Source organism: Polypterus senegalus, chromosome 18 (assembly GCF_016835505.1).
Source record: "Polypterus senegalus isolate Bchr_013 chromosome 18, ASM1683550v1, whole genome shotgun sequence".
In the NCBI taxonomy this organism is placed as follows: domain Eukaryota; kingdom Metazoa; phylum Chordata; class Cladistia; order Polypteriformes; family Polypteridae; genus Polypterus; species Polypterus senegalus.
The window spans coordinates 50,643,228-50,663,659 of NC_053171.1; the positions used below are offsets into that span (position 1 = coordinate 50,643,228).

The 20,432-nt window shown below is 40.9% G+C and overlaps 1 protein-coding gene across 3 annotated transcripts in view; it reads left to right on the forward strand.

Annotated features, from left to right (window-relative positions):
* The window catches only part of LOC120518502 (bcl-2-modifying factor-like), a 49,892-nt gene extending 36,574 nt beyond the window's left edge, over positions 1-13,318 (forward strand). For 2 of the 3 annotated variants that reach the window (XM_039741329.1, XM_039741327.1), the window contains exon 4: positions 10,342-13,318. In XM_039741329.1, the coding sequence (XP_039597263.1) occupies positions 10,342-10,452 (111 nt within the window). In that variant the 3' untranslated portion in view covers positions 10,453-13,318. The remainder of the gene's footprint in view (positions 1-10,341) is intronic. The other variant, XM_039741328.1, reaches the window with a different exon arrangement.
* The last annotated feature ends 7,114 nt before the right edge of the window (positions 13,319-20,432 follow it).

Consider the following 20,432-nt stretch of genomic DNA (forward strand, 5'->3'; position numbering starts at 1 on the left):
GTCATTATTTTTCTGCGTGTATTTCCAAAAAAATGACTTGAAAATGAAACCCTGATTTGTGTGCTGTTAGTGAAAGGAAATGCAGTTAACTAAGTCCTCTGCTCCGGTCTTTTCACCGTCTGGTGCAGTCAACTGTGCTCCGTGATGCATGTCATATCACTGACATCCATCCGTGTGATCCCTTTCACAAATGGCAACACACCTGAATGCGCAGTGTCTTTTATAGGTTTAGTATCAGAAATTACCTTACAGCTTCAGTAAGTAGTGAAGGACCTTACTTTATGCAGCAGACAGATGCCATAACTGGCGTTGTTTAAAAGACAGGACCATGTTGTTGATGTCCCCCAAGTCTGCTCTTTCTAGGCCGACATATTTTAACCTCAATTTATGCTCTTTGAAATGATTTGCTTGTGTTCTGTTGTACTTTATTGTTTAGCCCCACCTAAGGAAATACAGGATTATTTTGCGAGCTCTTTAGGATGAGTAATGAAGGTCAAAACAGTTTGAGATTTCTATTACAAGACATTCAATCTACAGACATCTTGAGCAAGAATCTTCTGGTCATCTCACAGTTTCCGTAAAACTGTGCCCTTGGTCACCTTCAGTGTTTTATTTGCACACTCTCTTTATACAGTGGCCTGTAGGGGCGTCTCAAAGCCTTAAACCAGGGGTGTCAAACTCCAGGCCTGGTGGGCCGCAGTGGCTGCAGGTTTTCCTAATCAGTGCCCAGTTTTCACTCCTAATTAACTCCCTTTCCCTTCCATTTAGTAGCCCTGTGTTTTTAAGGATTCAGTGCTCTGAATTGATTTGTTTCTTCATTCAAATTCATTCAATGAAACGAGCCAACAGGTGACCAGCTAAATTGAGGCTTCAAACTCCAACCAGTTTCTTAGTGAGAAGCTGATTCTTGCTGTTAATTAAACCTGTTATTTAATTCCACAGCATTTTGCTGCTCTTATTCTGCCACAGCAGACATTTCCATAACTGTTGACTTTCTGTTTTTTCTAAAGAACACCATCAAATGTTTTGGTGACCATGGAGAGCAACCTTACTGAGACCTTCACCTTTCTTTATTTTCAGATATTGTGTGATGGGTACAGGTGAGCTGGTCGTTTTGTGTCTCATTATTGTTTGGTTGCTAATTACGGATAAAGAGACAACTTGGGTGTCTGAGACAAGTTAATTATAACTAAAGAAAAATAAGTTAATTAGCAGCAAATTAATGAAGAAGATAGAATGAAAACCTGAGGCCACTGCGGCCCTCCAGGACTGAAGTTGGACACCCGTACCTCAAACCCACCGCACAGACTTGGTCACAGGTTCAAACGACTGTTTCAGGTTTAGGAGTATACCTCTTCCAATACACAAGCCAGTACAATCCTTTTTTCTTTCTGTTCCTTAATCCACTCCTCCCGGTTAACATAGCTCTGTGGGATCCAGAAGAAGGCCCTCTTCTTCATCGCCTGTTTTCAGCAGCATTATGAAATGTAGATAGTGTAATAATATTACTCACTTTTTTAATGTTGTGGCAACCAGGACACAACCAGTTTCTGAACCTGAAGGTGTGTTTTATATTTGTTTCTGCAGAGTAAACTCCTGACCAGAGTTTTTGTGTTTAAACAAAAGAAGGCCACCAGCCACAGACCTTTAACTGAAGTTACGCGTGACCTTTAAGCCAAGCAGTTCTTTTGGCTGGTAAATCTCTCTTTTGCTTGGCCCGGCTGCCTAGAATCCATAGCAAGTGTAATATTTGCTCTTCTGATAACTGCCAACAGATAAATGGTAATTACAGATTAGAGAAAATGGACTGTCAATGATAAGCCCGGGAGAGCCTGCTGTGTGTTGAGTAAGATCAGCCCTGGCTCAGGGGCACTGCTGGAGTGACAAGGCCACTAGACAGGCTCCCTGTGTTTATATACTGCTGGCTAAATTTAGTCGGTGAGTCATCTGGCCCAATGCACAATGTGACCTGTCCTACCCACAATGCATCACTCGCCACACTCTGGCTTTCTGCCAACAGGGAGTGCAGCAGAGATAAAGAAGTGAACTGTAAGGGGGGTTTCTCTTAAAGGAGACACGTTGACGGCCGCTGGCAGCTTCTTCCATTTTTGGATTTTGGAGCTCAAGAGCAAAATTATCTGAGAGATTTATAAATGCAGACTAATGTGGCTTTGTGCACACTCCCAGAAGGATTATGGTCAAGTGCTTTGCTCTTAACTACTGAGCCAGGCTTGAAAATGCAAGGTTGCCCGTTTTTAAATGCACTGCTTCACCTTGCCTACAGTCACATCGTAATACTCAGACGAGCACCCCAGCCCGGAAACAAAATGTCTAGATAACTGCACAAGAATGGAAATCCAAAAACCAGAAAAGAGAGGAATTGCACCATAATGCAATCCGTTGGTTTGCCACTTTCATCCTTGTCATTCCCAAAGTTGGAGGAGCTGGAGGATATCCCAGCACTAATGGGTGCAGTAAGACCAAGGCCTGGACTGGATGCCAGTGCTCACACATGCCAACACCCATATGCACACTGGCAGGCGTTGGGGAATGTGAAAGGGAAACCCACATAGACATAGGGAGGACATCCAGCTTCCACATTGACTTCGGGTGCAGGAGTCAAAAACCCCGAGTACTGGATCCATGAAGTAGCAGTGCTCTGTCCATTGTGCTACCCTCACAGGTATTAACCATACATTTATAGTCATTTGAAAAAGTACGTACACCCCATGAATTTTTTTTCTTTTGTAACAAACACATTTAGACATATTAGATTAGATAAATGTAATTAATCCAGAAATTCAGTGTCCTACAACGACAGAAATATAAAAAGCAAGGATACAGACTTGCAGAACAAATACAGCTGATAAATCACTCACTTATAAATATATACATATAAAGAAATGTATAATTGGCAGATATTTCAAAATTAATTTAAAGAGTATGTAGGGAGGAAGCACTGAATTGCCTGATAGCAGTGAGCTGTAAAGACCCCCAAAAAATATGGTGGAATGAGACTGTGATTTTTCATGATGTAATCCAGGGTTCTCCCTGTGATGGCACCACCTTTCCTGATAAGTTTATTCAGGCCTTGTGTTTCTTCTGAGCTCAAGTTGTTTCCCCAGGAGACTGCAGTATAGAACACCACACTGGCTACTATGGACCAGCAGTTTTCTGCTCACATCCTTACCAACATTATAGGCCCCCGGGCTAAGCAGTGCACTGGTGCCCCTACCTACACAACCATTCAGCAAGTCACAACATACAGAGATTAGCATGTGTCAACCCGGGTAATTGTGCAGCGTGCCCATGTGTTAAGATGGCCCTGCATCCAAAGCACTGAGTCTCCTTGACCATGTCTGGTCTGCTCTGGCCCTTCTTGGCCAGTGCCACTGTGGTGTCAGACCAGTTCAGTTTGCTGTCTACTTGTAGTTCTGCACCACTTCCACATCCTCCCCTGAACCTGATGTTGAGTTGCAGGTTGTTCTCCCTGCACCACAAGTCAAAGTCCTCCACAACCTTCCTGTACTCTGACTTGTCTCCATTATTAATGCAGTTTACAATGGACAAGTCATCTGAAATGTTCTGTAGATGGCAAGCGGTTATTATACTGGAAGTCTGTTGTGTAGAGAGTGAACAGGAAGGGAGACAGGCCAGTACCCAGCATTGTACACCATTTCTGACAGAGACTGCTGTCTGTTGGGCTGGTAGACCATAATCCAGGAGATTGAGTGGACATCCAGATGCTTTTTTCCTAGTTGATGAGGCAGAATGTTGTTCTCCTGACTGTGGTGCTGGCTCTGTCCAAGTGGGAGTAGGCTCTGTGGAGCAATGTGGCTAATAAGCAAACTGCAGAGCATCAGATGTTTTAGAACCAGATTTGGTCTTCATTTAAACCACGTCGATTGATAAAGGTGATCAAATATAACAAACGTCATGACACATTTACATTTTGTAGTACACTGTATAATGGAAATAAACATAAATATACATTTTCCATGCGGAAAATGTAAGTGTGCCCTTTCAAATATCACTACCTCAGAGAATCGGGTGCCGATGATTTGAACATCATTAGAGAGGATCTTGACTGACCCTGTCTTATTGAATGAACCCTCAGAGATGTAGTTTGGTTTGCTCTTTGTTGTTGAACTGCATGTTATCGCCATGCTAAGATTGAAAGCGCTCTCTGAGGCCTTCACAGATTTAAAAAGATACCCACAAGCAATTGGAAAAGATCAAGATCATCTACAAGTGGAAAAGATTTCAGACAACTACCAGCTTGTCCAAGGTAGGCTGCTCCAGCAAGAACAACAACAACAACAACATTTATTTATATAGCACATTTTCATGCAAACAGTAGCTCAAAGTGCTTTACATAATAAAGAATAGAAAAATAAATGACACAATAAGAAAACAAAATAAGTCAACATTAATTAACATTGAATAAGAGTAAGGTTCAATGGCCAGGAGGGACAGAAAAAACAAAACAAACTCCAGACAGCTGGAGAAAAAATAAAATCTGTAGGGATTCCAGACCATGAGGCCGCCCAGTCCCCTCTGGGCAAGTGCAGGCCCAAGAACAGAACGCAGGTCCTGAAGCAACCCAGAAATTCATCATAGGACCTACAGGTAGGTCTTGCCACTGCTGAAGTCAAAGCGCACAAGTCTGCCATAAGAAGTGGACTGCTAAAATGAGATCTGCATGGGGGTACACTAGGAAGAACATCAGTGCAACACTAAAGTTTGCCCATGACCACCTAGGCAAAGACTTGAACTTCTGGAACAAAGCGCTCTAAACAGATAAGGTAAAGAGAGAGGTATTTGGCCACACTGCCATGTGAGGCAAAAGGCATAACACCAGTAAATTATGGTTCAGGGCTGCTTTGCTGTGTAGGGTCTGGGCAGATCACCATTATAACATCCAGTAAGAATTCTTCATTGTACTAGAGAGTACTTGAGGATAATGTGACCTTGGAACATGACGATAACCCTAAAAATGTCAGTTAATTCACCAAACAAAGGTTGAAAAGAAAGAAATGAAGGGTTCTGGAATGGCCAAGTCAAAGGGCGGATCTACTATGGCGGATTTCAGATGGGCTATGCACGTAAGGCACCCCTCAAACATCACACAGCTGAGAGAAGTCTGCATGCAGGAGTGGGAAAAACTTTCTCCCAGTCAACGTCAGAGACTGCTAGACAACTGTGGGAAATGCCGACTTGAGGGGGCAATACCAGCGATTATAGGCAAGGGGCCACTTACTTTTTCCAAAGATTGGAGTAGCATATCTGTTTATTTTTTCATTGACTAAATTATTGAAAAGTCAAATAGTCATTGTTTTCTATTTTTTTTCCACACTCCCCTAAAGATACTATTTAACTGAGGATCGAATCGTGGTATGTCCACATATTAAAAAAAAAAAAACTTTTCTTGGAGTGCGCTTATTTTTACACTTGACTGTATAACCTTCTGCACTTTAGACGAATCTTGCAACTGAAGGTATAAATCCTGACAGCAAATTGCATGTCACCTTCACATCACGTTTTCCATCCATCCATCCATTTTCCAAACCGTTGAATCCGAACACAGGGTCACAGGGGTCTGCTGGAGCCAATCCCAGCCAACACAGGGCACAAGGCTGGAACCAATCCAGGGCAGGGTGCCAACCCACCGCAGGACACACACAAACACACCCACACACCAAGCACACACTAGGGCCAATGTACAATTGCCAATCCACCTAACCTGCATGTCTTTGGACAGTGGGAGGAAACCGGAGCGCCCGGAGGAAACCCACACAGACACGGGGAGAACAAGCAAACTTCACGCAGGGAGGACACATCACATTTTCCACATTTTAAATCTAAGTTTTTTCCATCACCTTCTGCGTTCTGTCTTTGCATTTTTTGAGGGGCACTTATGTCTTATATCTTAGCCTAAAACTAGCCTCTTCCCATCCAGTTACTCTCTGATGATATTTGACCTCTTTTTGTTGTTTGCAGAGTTTAAGCTCTCTAATTCTCTACACCTTTGGAAATATGAGGACCCAGAAATTCATTGAACCGGTCAATAGCATGGCAGTGGGGTATAGCTATCGACTCTGCCACTAGGAATCATACGCATACATTCTCGTTAATCCATCTGCCAACTGGCATCATGCTGAGCTTATCGAGATGTGTGTTTGTGACATTGATTCTAAAATCATGTGCATAACTTCGGAAAAATGCGTGTCAGGTCATACTGAATATCACAAAAACGGTAATCTTATTTAAGCAAATTGACAGAGTTTTTAAAGAGTTTCCCCATGAACAGACTGTTAATCAGGATGCTGAGATGTCTGCGGGAGAGCATCAGGAAAAAACGTCTGGAGCAGTGGCGCTCACAAAGCTGCATTGTTGCACTATGAAGGCAGACCTGCACACACGTCTGCACCATGGCAGAACACCTGCACACCCTGCAGTATCACAGTAATGTGGTTGCTGCTTTGCACCCCCCCAAATTACCAGATCTCATTCCCAGTGACATCTCTCTATTTTATAAACAAAATCCTGTGTGACGAGACAAGACTTTTTAGCCTGGGATGAGACAAGACTTTCTCAGAGAGATACTTTCATGTCCCATGAGACAAGACTCTGTGCCAAGAGATTTAACCACGCCCAGGGCCGGAAATAAAAGACAAAGAGTAGATGACAAAGTAGAACATCGTAAAGAATTCAAAAATGGCGCGATACACATTCAGAGCAGGTTAGAGATAATAAAAGTACTAAAATTCGAAAATCTCAAAAAAATGATAGTAAATATCACATTAGCCCAAACAAACTGAAATTATTACTTGGTGAAATAATGGAAGTATGTGGATATTGTTTGGCTTTAAAGTATAAGTCAGAGACTTGTAGAATGTCTAATTTGTGTTGCCATCAGGGAATAGTAGTGTTTCTTCCCAATGAAGAGGCGTATCCACGAGAAATAAGAGATTTGTTGTTTGGTGAAAGTGAAATCCACATACGCGAGTGGCAGAGACACAAGTGGCTGGCATGTAGTGCAGACCGGGGGATTGGCAAGTGAAGCAAGCAGGTGCCCCCTAGTCTTTCAGAAAAAAATTTGCAGTAGGCTCCAAGTACAGTGACATGTACATTAGAATGTACTTGTGCAACGGAGTTTGGACAAGTGTATTGCATCGCAGTAGGGGGTTTTGTGACGATAATTAAAATGGAATTGCTGGAAGTTTTATAAAAGTTTTGTTTTTTTTTTGTAAGAATTCCAGGAATTTTGTGTATCCCGTCATAACTCAGTAACTGTCCCGTGCCCAACAAACTCAGCACCCTGCATTGTCCTTCATTTAGAGCACGCTCACTCTGGCTGTGAGAAATCACAGAACTTCTCTTATAGTTGGTTGGTTGTTTGGTTGTTCCTTACAGAATCACTTCATTATTGCACAGAGACAGAGACTTCCTATTCTTTTGTAAAACATATGGTTTGCCTGTGTGGCTTACACGTGACGTGCAGACACACATACACATCCATGGTCTGTTTGATTGTTGTACTTTCTCCACCAGAGGAGGTTTCATACATGCGGTTTTGTTGCCATGTTAGGGAGGTTCAGGTACCTAAAAATATTCATCTGTTTATCCAGTTTTTGGTCTCTGAGCTTTCTTGGTCACATCTCTTTTAAGAAATACCTGTAGTTTTCGCAAGCTTGCAGGAAAAACGCTTCACGGCAGCTATTCCTTGTCTTAGGCATGCTAGGTCCTTCCTCTTCATGGCAGGCGTTTTGGGTCTTCCTGGTCATAGTCCAGCACGGTTCCCAGTGTATGCCGAGCGTTTGCGTCTTTGTCGTCTTACTAGTTGTTGGCTTTGCTTTCATGCCATTGCTGTTCTTTATGCAGGTGCCGTGTCAGTGCAGTTTTGTCTGCAGTTTGTCTTCTGTTAGTGACGTGAGCTGCTAAAAGGAGGAAGTTCTTGTTGCCACAAGTAAGTGTGAGCTTCAGACATGAGACTTTCATGTCCTCACTCTGACCCCTCTTGTTTTTTTTTTATTTTTTTGGAGAGTTCTTCTATTATGGCTGGCTGCGAATTATGCTGCTCAGCACTTCCTGAGTGTTTGGCACATTTATAACGTGATGCGACCACATGTAGGAAGAAAAAGCACATTGTGTATTCGACATTAGAGCAGGACAGGTTGCTCCGCAATAAAACTCGGCATAATTGCATGCTACCGTTTTCAAGGCTTAGGTTTAAATCAATTCTGTACTCTGCCATTATGGGAATTATAGATGTGGCTTTCTTTAAATATACATTTATGCTGCCTTCAGGCATGTTTTATTTATCTTCTTTTATGAACTTAATTGCAAATCAAAGGGCAATGAGCGGAGGTGGCACATTGTTCATTTGGAAAGACTCAATCCTTTGTTCAACTAAACAGCAAGAAATATATCAGAAAATGTAAAAAAACTGTAACTATCTGAGGGACTTAGGGTGCTATTTTGGTGTCCTACAACACCAGGGTGCTGGTTGGGTCACGGTATATGTGGATCTCACACTTGGTATGTGTATTCATGTTTTTTTTTCTCCAACTATTCCATTTTCTAGGCGTGTTCATTGAACTGGCAACTCTAAAATGTTGTGTGTCAGTCATGTGTGTCACCATCCTGACTCATATTGGGAAAGCAGTCCCACCCTGGGAAGAGAATGCGCCATATTGGTAATGGTGTCATCTCTTTCTTTTACCCCAACATATAGCAGTGAGGGGAACTGACTCCGTCTCAGGCCATCAGAGGACTGTATATTCAAGTAGTAGCGGCCCTTGGGGCTGCTGGGAGAGTTCTTCCCGCGGTAGCTCTGCTACAAAGTTGCTCACAGAAGGTGGAGTCTCATTCTGGATGGATGCTCAAGAGAAACAGAGCTCCGAACGAGACTTGATTGCTACAGCAACATTTTCATTTATTTTATTTTACCTTTATGTGTGCTGTTTCTGTTGCAAGTTAATACGTTGATTAAAAGAGTGACCCTGTTGGCAACCCATCATTTTTTGAGATCGATTGTCGTAACTCACGTGACCACAACTGAGAGAGGTTTGTTTGTGCCTGTATTCCTTTCAGGGTCGGTTCCTGGATTAGACCCAATTGCCACTGAGACCTGATCAGGTGCAGGCAAAAATTGTTCTGGGTGGTGTGTGTGTGCATGTGTGTGGAATTGTCACCCTGGCCTAGCAAGCTATATGCATGATTGTAACTGGTTTTTCATCCATGGTGCCTTTTTACAGTGTATTGTGCCTTATGTCCTGTTCGGACCCTAGCAACCCTTATTTATAAAAACAATATGTCTATTCGCACCTCCAAGGGCATGTCAATGAAAATTGTGCATATCTGCACACCTTCTGACCACCAAGGGGATACCCTGTTCCCTCATTATATTTAGCGTATAACAAGGAATACCATCAGTTCTTTTTTTTCCACTTGAGGCACTGGGTAAAGTAAGTATTGCTGAAGGACTTCTATTATTTTTGTCACATCCGAATCGCACAAATTATTGTTTTACTGACATTTTGCTTTTGTGTGGCACTAGTTTAACCTTAAGTTATTTATTTACTGACCTTTTATAAAAGGGAAAAGGGCTTCATAGTCTTTATTGAGATGTAAATGCAGGGTCTGCAAAATGTTAATGACATGAGTGATATGAACGGGACTAAAATCACAGGGCTCCTCTGGTAATGATGTGTTCATCCCACCTCCTTTTATAAAACCGATCCTATCCGAATAAGTCTTTATGCTACCAACAAAAACAGATTAAAGTTAACTTGTTCAGTTAAAAGTTGTTCAGAAACAATCACTTGCAATTTGACGGTCCCTCCAGTGTGTTATGTCTGCCAAAGAACAGATTAGACATTTAGAATAATGGAATGCAGCCAGAAGGTGAGATGTCAAAAATACAAGAAAAAGGTTGTAACTAAGAATCTGTCTGGTCTTTTCCTAAACTTGAAACCAAATAACAAAGTCCAAGCCATGAAAAGAGCAAGCATACCCACACTCAGGGACGAAACAGTTTAGGCAGCAAGTGGACAATTGAGGCTGTTTTTACTGAATCTTAGTTTGTACTTGTTTTTTTAAGTTTAAGAATTTAAAATGGTTTTGATGAGCACAGTTAATTCTGGGCAACACATCACTTCATTTCATATTTCAAAATATCATAAACCTCCAGTTTGAATAGGTCACTTTTCTACGACACCATTAGGGATGCCAATGATGCACAGATAAAGTTATTATTTTTTTATTTTTTGTTGTTGTTGTTCTCACTAAAAACCTTTTCAAGTGACCAGTCGTCTTTTGTCTGTGTGTGCTTTACAGCTACAGCAGAACCAAAGGAACCCCCAGCCATTGTGGTGGAGGATGGCCGTCACCTTGTTGGCCTTTCTTTTTGATCGAGATGCAGGTCCGGATCGAATGGACGCAAGATGAGATGGGGCTGACACTTGTTCTCAGGACGATACTGACATCAGACGGCTCTGGTGGACTAATGGCGGCTTTGAGAAATTCCTCATCATTGCTGGTCAATGATGTTTGTTTTTAAAATCGGTTCCTTCGGCATTCTCCAGAGGACCTCAAAATTCATCTTTCATGGGAACACGTGTTTGTACTTTTTTTGGTTTGTTCTTTCTTAAAACTTGAGAAATGTTATTTTGTAAAGTATGTCGGCAATTTGCACTTCTTCACATGTTTCACCTCAAACAAGTCACAGCCATTTGATAATGATGCCTTACTGTCTGTGCTTTTGGGTAACTGTTCTAAAAACCGGGGGAAAGAAGAGTGCCACTTATGGACCTTGTCCAGATAATGAAATAATGGCCGCTCTTGACGGTGGCCATCACTTTATTTTTTGTTGGTTTTCTTCTTTTCTGCTTGTTACATTTCTGGAGTAAAGAGCTCATTGACTGCTCTTGGCTTCACACTGAACGAAAAGATCCTGAGGTGGTCCACTAAATGCACGGCCAGCTGCCTTTCAGGATTCAAGGACTAAACGGATCTCCAAAATGATTTTCTTTCTGATTGGTCCTAGCAGGAGTAAAATGATTGGGACAAGAGTGAAGAAAGAGAACCTCAAGAGTTTAACAAACAGTTTGGAATTGTCAGGTTTGGACATAATTGGATTTTCAATGCACTCTTTCAAGCAGTTGTTTGTTAGAGAAGAAAATGCAACAATTTCCTGTGTCATCTGATTTTGAAATTTCAGGTTTTTGCTTTGCTAATGCAAAAAACATTCATCCTCGGGGAGAATTAGAGAGCAACCCAATCTTGCACTAGATTTTTGTTGGACACTGCATTTTTTCACAAGTCTTCAACATGATGCCAATTTTAATGTTGTGCTTCACTCTTCCTTCCTCTTTCAAAAAAGTTCAACAACTCAACTCCATCTCTGAATTATTATAAACTGATGAAAGAACGATTAACTGACCCCTTTACCCAACTCACTCCAGTGTTTTACATGTCTTCAGAGCTCATGGACAACTGCCTTATTTTATTTTAGCGTGGTAATTGCCTTGTGTTTGTAAATCATGAAACAGAAAATAAGGAAATGAATTCAGAGCTGAGGTATAACTTTCATTTTTCATTTTCTGAAATCATAGGCATTGTATATTCCAGTTCTTGCATTGTCACGCTTCTGTCCCTTTTTGGTGGTAGCTGGGCCCTCTAGAGTTAATCTAAGATACAACACGGACAAAAGCTAATAGCTCAGGTCTAGCAAACGTCTTCCCAAGTCACAGCAATCCTCAACGCCACACTTCCCTCACATGGATGGGCTTCCATACTTCTCAGTCTCTGCACCTTTAATTTCACCTCTTTTCACATTTATCCAAAATTTGCAGTCCGACCCCAGACTAATGTTCCTCTGTTTTGATGTATGCAGACACAGATTTGAGAGTAGCATACATTACACTTAAGACAAGGAAAGTACATTGAAATTTGCTCTTCTTCAACATCTATGACGTGACCGTTATTTTCAGGACCCTGCTTGGTAAACATTTAGTTTTTAGCATTGTATGTGTTTCCTGCAAAAAGACAAAAACTGAGCCAGCCAGTGTAGCCTGACTGATTGCGACCCTCAGGATTTCTTTATTGTCTGCACTCCACTCCACTAGATATCCAAAAGGGGACAGCCTGTACTGCTTTAACTTATTCTCTGTAATTTATTTTATGTACATTTGCTTAATTCTACTGTATGGTGTGCAATGGTTTGTTTTTAATGTTAGATTATTCTTTATTACTTCTTTTTTTTTTTTTTTTTTTGTCAGTGTGGACAATGTTCCAGGGGAAGTGCCAGAAAACTCAGAAACCTAGAGAGGCAGGGTGTGAGTGTGCTTTAGGCCCCAGCCTCAGCCACAGCCCGCACATGCATCTCTGGCACAACTCAGGTTCTTTGCACTCAAAAAGTAATCAGACTGTCATGAGCATGCTGGGCACGTCAAATCCTGAAAGTAGAAGAAACTTTGCATTCTGATTTTTTTATATCGTTTTTGAAGTTTCCCTATATGGAGGAATATGTCAGCCAAATTTAAGACAAATAAATACAGAGGTAAATTAATGCACTGTGAAATGTGACATTACATAAATAAAAACATGGCCAAATGTGAGTATACATAGTTAAATGTGTCACAAAATACATATTTTTTTTCTTATTGATTTAACTATTTCTCCATTTATTTATTTCAGTGACACCACTTGCAACATTAATTATATGCAATGAAATGAAAACTGTCACTTTCACGTGTCAAAGTTCAGCGGTCAGGTTCTAGCAAGTACTGTGTTTTAAATGGTGAATTATCAGTACATGGGACATAAATCTTCAGCTGTCATTGAGCACATATACAGAAAAAACTTCAGGCGCAAAACCCTAATAAAGAATTCAGAGCTTCTTGAACTAAAGCAAGTGCGATGTGCAGTAATTATGGATAATTTTTTTAGAACATTTAACAATGATAAGACCAACAAAACTTGCTAGTCCTTTCTACCTAATTTACCCAAATAACAGAAACTTGAGTTCTCAAGGTCCATAAAGTTCTGCTGTACAGCAATTTACTCTGCCATTTATTTATCTTACACTCGTACAAAGTGATGTAAGGAGCAGCCAATAGAGGCAGGTCCCTTAGAATTAGTTGACCAGTCACTCAATTCTTGTATGTTGAGGAGTGGAAAATGACAGTTTTCATTTCAAGGTTTAATCCTGGTGTCCTTGAAAGAAGTGAAATAATTAAAGAAATATATGAAGAAATTGGCAGCATAAAAGATAGATTTTGTGTGACAATTCATTATTTGTACTTATTATTATTATTATTATTGTACTTAGTTATTATTAATTTATTGTCACATTTCACATTACAATTATTTACTTACATATTTAATTAAATGTCTCTCCATATATTTCTGTATGTAATTTTTTTTATATATTAATATTATCTATTGCAGTTCAGTATTCCAGTTTAGCATACTCTATTCTAGACTGAAATTAAATTTGAAATCATACTCCTATATGCAAAATATGTATTAATGTATATAATAAGAAAAAACCAAGGTCATCCATCACATTTTTTTATTTATTGTAGTAATGTAGTTTAGTTATTTGCACATTCCCAGGGAGAACTTGATTATGATACAAAACACAAATTCAATATATATATATATATATATATATATGTATATATGTATATATATATATGTATATATGACATTCATTTAAGGTTAGATTTTTGGGGCTTTATAAAAATATGTTGTCATCACATATACATAGATCATAATCTTGCTGTTTCTACAGTTAATCATTATATTTTCAAGCAAAAGCGTATTCCCGACGCTCAAAAAAAAAATTGCATTATTTTACTAAAGTATTGTGTTATATAATAAAGACATATCCTGCTGGCATCAATAATAACATGTGCACTCATGTGCTCTGGCCATCTAGTGACAGCTAACTAGAAAGACGTTAGTGACAAGAACTGAACAGACACTGTAGGCATATACGGTACATTTAATCCTCCATGTGCTAATGCGTATGTTTAATATGCCAAGTTTAGGGTCACAGGGAGTCAGTGATCATCACAACACCATTGATGTAAGGCAAAATACCAACATGATGGACTGTATGGCAGCGTTTTGCAGGCTTAATGACACAGCCAATCAGACAAGAGTGTGCTGCAGGTAACCCAGCAACAGAACCCGACTGATAAAGTATCTGTTTAGTTATAATCCAGCTATTCACCATAAATATTTTAAAGCAGTGTGATCTGGTGATGCAGCAACCATTGTTAATACCTGGAATCTTCAGGAGTTCGGGTCAGAGAATGGAAAAGGGGATGGATGTAGTTTACATTTTAGCAGACCAGCCGTCCCCTGCAGCTCCACCCACGTAGTAGTGAAGCAGGACAGTGAGGAAGACCCAGCCCGGCTCCTGACGTCATGCTTCCCACTCCCTTTGGCCTGCGACCTCTGTCTCAGATTAGCGTGAGTATATCGCTCCTGCAAGTGAACTCTGATTCTTAGCGCGATTAGAGAAGTCACAAAATCAACCAGAATGTTCCAGCAAATTATAGAAAAAAACCCGATCTAAATCCGTTAAGTTGTTCTCTCATTCACTAGCAAAGCGGAGATAAGGTACACACCCCGAGCCTGGACAGACAGACGTTGGATTTTATATATAGAGAGAGATGGACTAAACTTATTTTGTTAATTGATAAGTATCACTGATATATTTCCTGTATTGTGTTCAAGCAGGTGAGCACACTCACTCACTAATGCAAATCTATCCACAAATGTACAGCACAGGGAGAAGATGTGAACTCCATACAGACCATAATGACAGCTTTGTGCCTCCACTTTATGTTAAAACATATGCAATGAACTTAGTAAACTGATTAAAACAAAATGTACGCCTGTAATGTCTGTTCGGTTCTTGTCACTTGATTGCACGCTCCATGTGCATTAAATCTCTCAATAGCTGTCACTAGGTAGAATCTTTGGAAAATAATGCAGTTTTTTTACTGAAAAAGCGCCATACCTTTTATGAAGTGGCATTTTTTTTTTGAGGGGCGAGACTAAGCTCCTGTACAAAGGTTTGAGGAACACAAGTCATTTCTGAAACGCTGATTAACATTCCAGGGGAAAAGAAAACTTCCTGGAGTGTGCCACAAAACTTGACTTTAAGATAACCATGCTTGCAAATTGTGTTAAGCTGTTTCTTTACACTGTTAAACCAAAATGAGCCTAAACATGGAAAGATCATGAGGTGTAGGAATGTCTGCACAGTGTGCCACTTGAGGGGATGCAGAAGCAGAGCATATCTATAAAAAAGACGCTGCCCCACAGTTGGCACTGCCACAGAGATTCCTGTCACCTGTCCTCGGTGCATCAGTGACATTTTGTGCTGAAAACTTGTGGTACTTCTCTGTACTGATTTGTATCCCCTGTTATCCATCTGCCTGTCCACACACACACACACACACACACACACACCAAGCAGGTGCCTCCTCCTCGTGACACTACGATGTCCTTCACGTTTGAAATGCTTCGGTCTGCCCTGCCCAGTATGCTCTGCACAGCTTGGTTCTGTAAGTACCTTCTGGACTTAGTAAGAGATACTCGGAGACGTTATTTGGTCTCAATGCACTGGAGCTTAATTTATAAGAATTGTTTTCCTCTTTAGGTCCCTGACTTTCCTTTTTTTTATTTTTATTAATTAAACAGTGTTTGATACTTGCCCTGACTGATGAAGCAAGAGTACATATTTATTAATCCTTGTTTTATTATTCAATATCCTGTTTTTCCATTCCCAGTAAAATCCTTTTCCAACAGAACTGCACTTAGAGACCGATCATTCAATTGAAGCAAAAACAAAAAAAAAATCAAAAATGTTGTTTTTTTTAAAACCACTTGTGTTTGTGGTATTGTGTGAGCCGCATTTTGAAGAAAGAAATGTTTAATATTGGTTTTCACTTACTGTTCTCTTTGCCTTTGTGAAGGAAGTGATTCTACTTTTCTATGAAAAAATAGTTGAAAGTCAAAAGAAGTGCGTCCTGTTTGAAATCGCTACTGTAAGGGCTTCTAAATGTGTGTGTAGGACATTCCAGTCTGAATGACAGGCCAACAACATGCACCTAAACCATTGAACGTGAGCGGCCGTGTGCAGTACTTCGACACGCACGTACATGGCATCTCTGCGCTGTATACAGACGACTTAAACGGCACAGAGCACTCGCCTGTTCCTTCGTGATTGTGTCACGGCCTTTGGAAAATTCCTCGGTTTCGGTGAAATGTTGAATGGCACACCTTCTCTGTGACTATGAATTGAGACCCAGCGCCAATGTAGCATTGATCCAACATTGAAAGTGTGTCTTCAAGGCTGTCCTGTGTTTTTGACAGTAGAGTGTGTCTCTTACAGCACAGAAGCTGTAAATAAAAGCTTGTTCTTTTGAACTGATGACTTTTTTTAAGTGATACCTTTTTCAATAAAACCGCTAAAATGAAATCTCTTGTGTCTTTGACTTTTTTTTTTTTTGGTGCTTTTGCCCCCTCGGAGTACTTGACCCGAAATGAGCTCTTACTGCCGACTAAAGAAGCTGGATTGAACTGTTGAGCCAGTCCTGTGTAAGGCTGCTCCTTCGGTCTTTGGGACTTTAAGCCCGTCCTCGTGCCACTCATGGTTTGGCGCCCCTCTGTCATTCTGGACTTGAAGTGCCTGTATGAGACCACCATGCGGCTTTCTTTGTAAATTCCTATTCATTTTGACGATTCAAAGGGCGACTGGTGTCTCGAGGTGGTCATAGTGCCCACTACTGTCGGCAACAGCAGCTGAAACAAAACAAGACGAAGTCTACCTGTGGATCATCCATCTGTCCATTCATTTTCCAAGCCACCTCTTACCTTTTTAAGGTGACATATCTATGGAGACCACCCCACAACCCTTTAGAGGAGGCACGCAGCCATCTGTCGAGATGCAAAGTAGTTTGTGAAACTCTATACACACAATGGCAAAGAAATGCAAGTTAAGCAGTCCAAAGGTGAGCAGCGGCTGCTGTACGGCTTTACACCCCCTTGATAGAAATCGAAAAAAATCTCAAACTGGGAACGGAGTCCGAGCCACCATACATGGCACCTAACTGCAAAACCATGCTCAGAGTTGCAACTATTGCCCTCAAATGCCACTGTGCAGGGCTAAAAAGTAACATAAATGGTAAACTCATTTTAAAATGACACAGTGTGCTGCCTTAAGCTCTGCTGCCAGGGTCAAAGCCTGTGGTGGTGCCTGCTCGCCCGTCTCCTGCGGTTAGCCGTCTGCAGTAGCTTCTAATGACTGCTTGCCTGCTCTGTGACCTACTAAATGAGAGTTGGCTGAGGCAGGGTACCCCAAATGACCCCACTGTGAAGCAACTGTGCCGTCGTCACTATCTGTAGTGTATAAGTCATTTCACTGCAGTGTTTTGGTGGGTCCCAATTTAAAGTTTTGTTTGTTTTTTTGTTCCATCTACAGGGAGAACCTGTGGGTCAGCAGTGCTACTCATTACACCTTCATGCTCCTAAAAATCATTTTGAATGTAAGTGTTAGGATGCATTAAGGCAGCTTTCATGGCAGGTTCAGTTTAGACCCATCCATTATCAAGAACTGCATGTTGATTTCCAGCAGCTGCTGCCCGTGCCTGTAATTAATTACTTTTCCAGCTGACATTTTGCTGACTTCAGCTTCTTTTTGCGGCACTGAGGAGATTGCGCCCTGCACTTAAGTCGCACACAGCTGTTGAACAAGTGATAAATGAAAAGCATGAATTCATTTTAGCAGCGACCTGCAGGTGCCCCGGAGCAATGTCCTAAAATAAGGAGCGGGCAGCACTCACGGGATTGCAAGTGCAGGCAGCGATTAGACCCAGTGACGCCACGTGCAGATAGCAATATAAGTGTCGCAAAGTGTGCCCACAGTGGCATGCTGGATTGAAAAACTGATCTGCAAATAGAGATAACGATAACCTGAGGCTTTAATTTATGTAGCACCCGTCTCAATCATTAAGCGCTTCAGGAGAGACAAGCAAAACAGTCCATTTAAGAAGGTGAGTGCCCCTTGAACGACTTGTAAATCCTCTGCTTCTTGTGGCAGGCATACTAAGTATTGCACAAACATGCACTCAGGCCTAAAATCCAAAGGTAGTTTGACTTTACGGGCTGCTGCATAGGACGTGTCCAGAAAATAGGACAGGCTGACTTCTAGAGTGTCACACTGCAGCTCTGTAGTTCATTTGCAGAGCAGATAGCACTTCCCGAAATACTATTACAAAGTCAGACAGGAGCCGAGCGTGTTAGTCTGGCAGGCCAAGGGAAGCAGAGACAGGGTTTTCAACAGAGCCTTTCTTCTATGTGTCCGTGGGTGCACATCCCTCCTTACAAAAGCAGACGGTCCTCAAGTAAAGTAGATGCTAAAACTCTCGATTTACTGTATATTCATCTGTCTTCTATCTACCATTCTGTTGTGCTTCTAAAAGAAGGCACACCACTGTTGTGGTACAGATTCTCCAGGGATGATTATGAGAAAGAAATGTGTTTAATAATTCATTCTATTACAGCTTCATATATACTGTGTGGGTATATATATATATATACACACACTGCTCACTTTGCCTGCCAACCTCCGTGCGGGCGCTACGTGCTAGGCTGTTTGCGGTTCTGCCGCTCGCATATGGGGATGTGGATGTACAATTAACTATTTTACATTACAGCAAGTAATTAACCATATTAAAAAATAGTAAAACGTAATAATATTAAAGTAAATTATGTTTCATGTTGCGTTAGAGTTATTCGATGAGTAATACGATTTTGTTCTCTTTGGCTTTGAAATTAACATGCAAATACTTCTAAAACTTACACTTTTACTGTAAAATTTAAGTAAAAACTATTTTTTGAATTAAATGTTTGTCAATATCACATTGAATTGTGATTCTGTGTTTGGACTTTCATCGTGACAACACAACGCATAACTGCCCGTGATTTAATTTTGTTTCTTTCTCTCTATTAAATAAACTGACTTTTTCGAATGTTTGGCTCTGAGATTTGTTAATTGTCTTTGCAAAAGCTATTCTAACGGGAATCTGTTAATGTTTTAATATGAATGGCATGTCAAGATCTCCTTTGTTGTGTAATGTTATCCGCGGAAGATGTACTATATTACCTTTCTTGGATACATACTTCTTTCAACAGTAATTTGTGCGGTGAAAGACCAGACAGTGTTAACGGCTGTAGATATTCTATGTGATATTGTAAGTTAATGTTTTCATCTTCCGTATCATCACCACCAACTACTTCAGCATAGTCTATTGATATGCATTTAAACAATTAGCAATGTAACCGATTGACAATGTGGGTGTAAATTCATTTGACTTAATCATTTCTTGATGCTAGGATTGCCCGTGTACTACTTTTTTACTATTGATAACCCTTCGTGATGAAATTCAATATATATATTGTAAGGTTTCTAATGGGAGTCCCCCCAATGGGACAATACGCCGAAGAGCGTCCCAAAGTGCGATTGCCACGTCTTAGGAAGACCGCTTTTCTGTTGTCGGGGCAACCACAGACTCCCAGCGCTGTAGTAGCTCACTGCCAAATCAAAACCAAGCCGATCGAGGTCGTGCTATAAATGGTGTTGTCGATGGGGGATGCAATGAACATTATAATTGCAGGGAAAAGCATTGCCTGGTCACAACCCTGCCTGATTGTTGTGTCTGTGTATAGAAGAGTGGCAGATCACGCTAAAATAAATAACCATGCTGGTCCTGTTTCAAGCTGAATAAAGCTGGTTTCGTTAAAGTAATGAGACTCAGACTCGTGTTTTGTGGTGCAAGACTGTGACTCACACGTTACAATATATACACTTGTAATAAATTGTAGAAGATTATTATATATGAACTAAAAATTCGGGAGTTGTGATGTGCATATAAGTTGATAAATATTTTGTATGTCTTTATTTGTAATTTAGGCAGAACTAAGTCAGGAAAGTGAATTTTACGACAGAGTTGGGGGAAGTGCTTGAAACAAATGCTTCTCTGCTAGAGTCCTTCTTTCATCCCCCGCACAAAGCCAGGTTGCCTAACTCCCAAGCTTTACCTCAACAAGTGGTTTTGGGAGGGATGGCAGGTGTGGAGATGTTCTATCCCCCTATTGGTCTGAAGTATGGCTGTTTGGAATTGGCTTGAATCAGAAGCCTTTAAGTACCACGATGTTCTATTGGCTCTAGGGGTTGGACAGAACATCTAGAAATCTGCTTGCTTAACCTCACTCTCTCTCTCTTACTAACATCTGATGAAGAAGCATCTCTTACCAAACTGATGAACTGAAAGGACAACACAATGGAGAGAACAGCTCGGCAGCCATATTGAACAGACATGTGGCTGAAAGCTGACCACAAATGA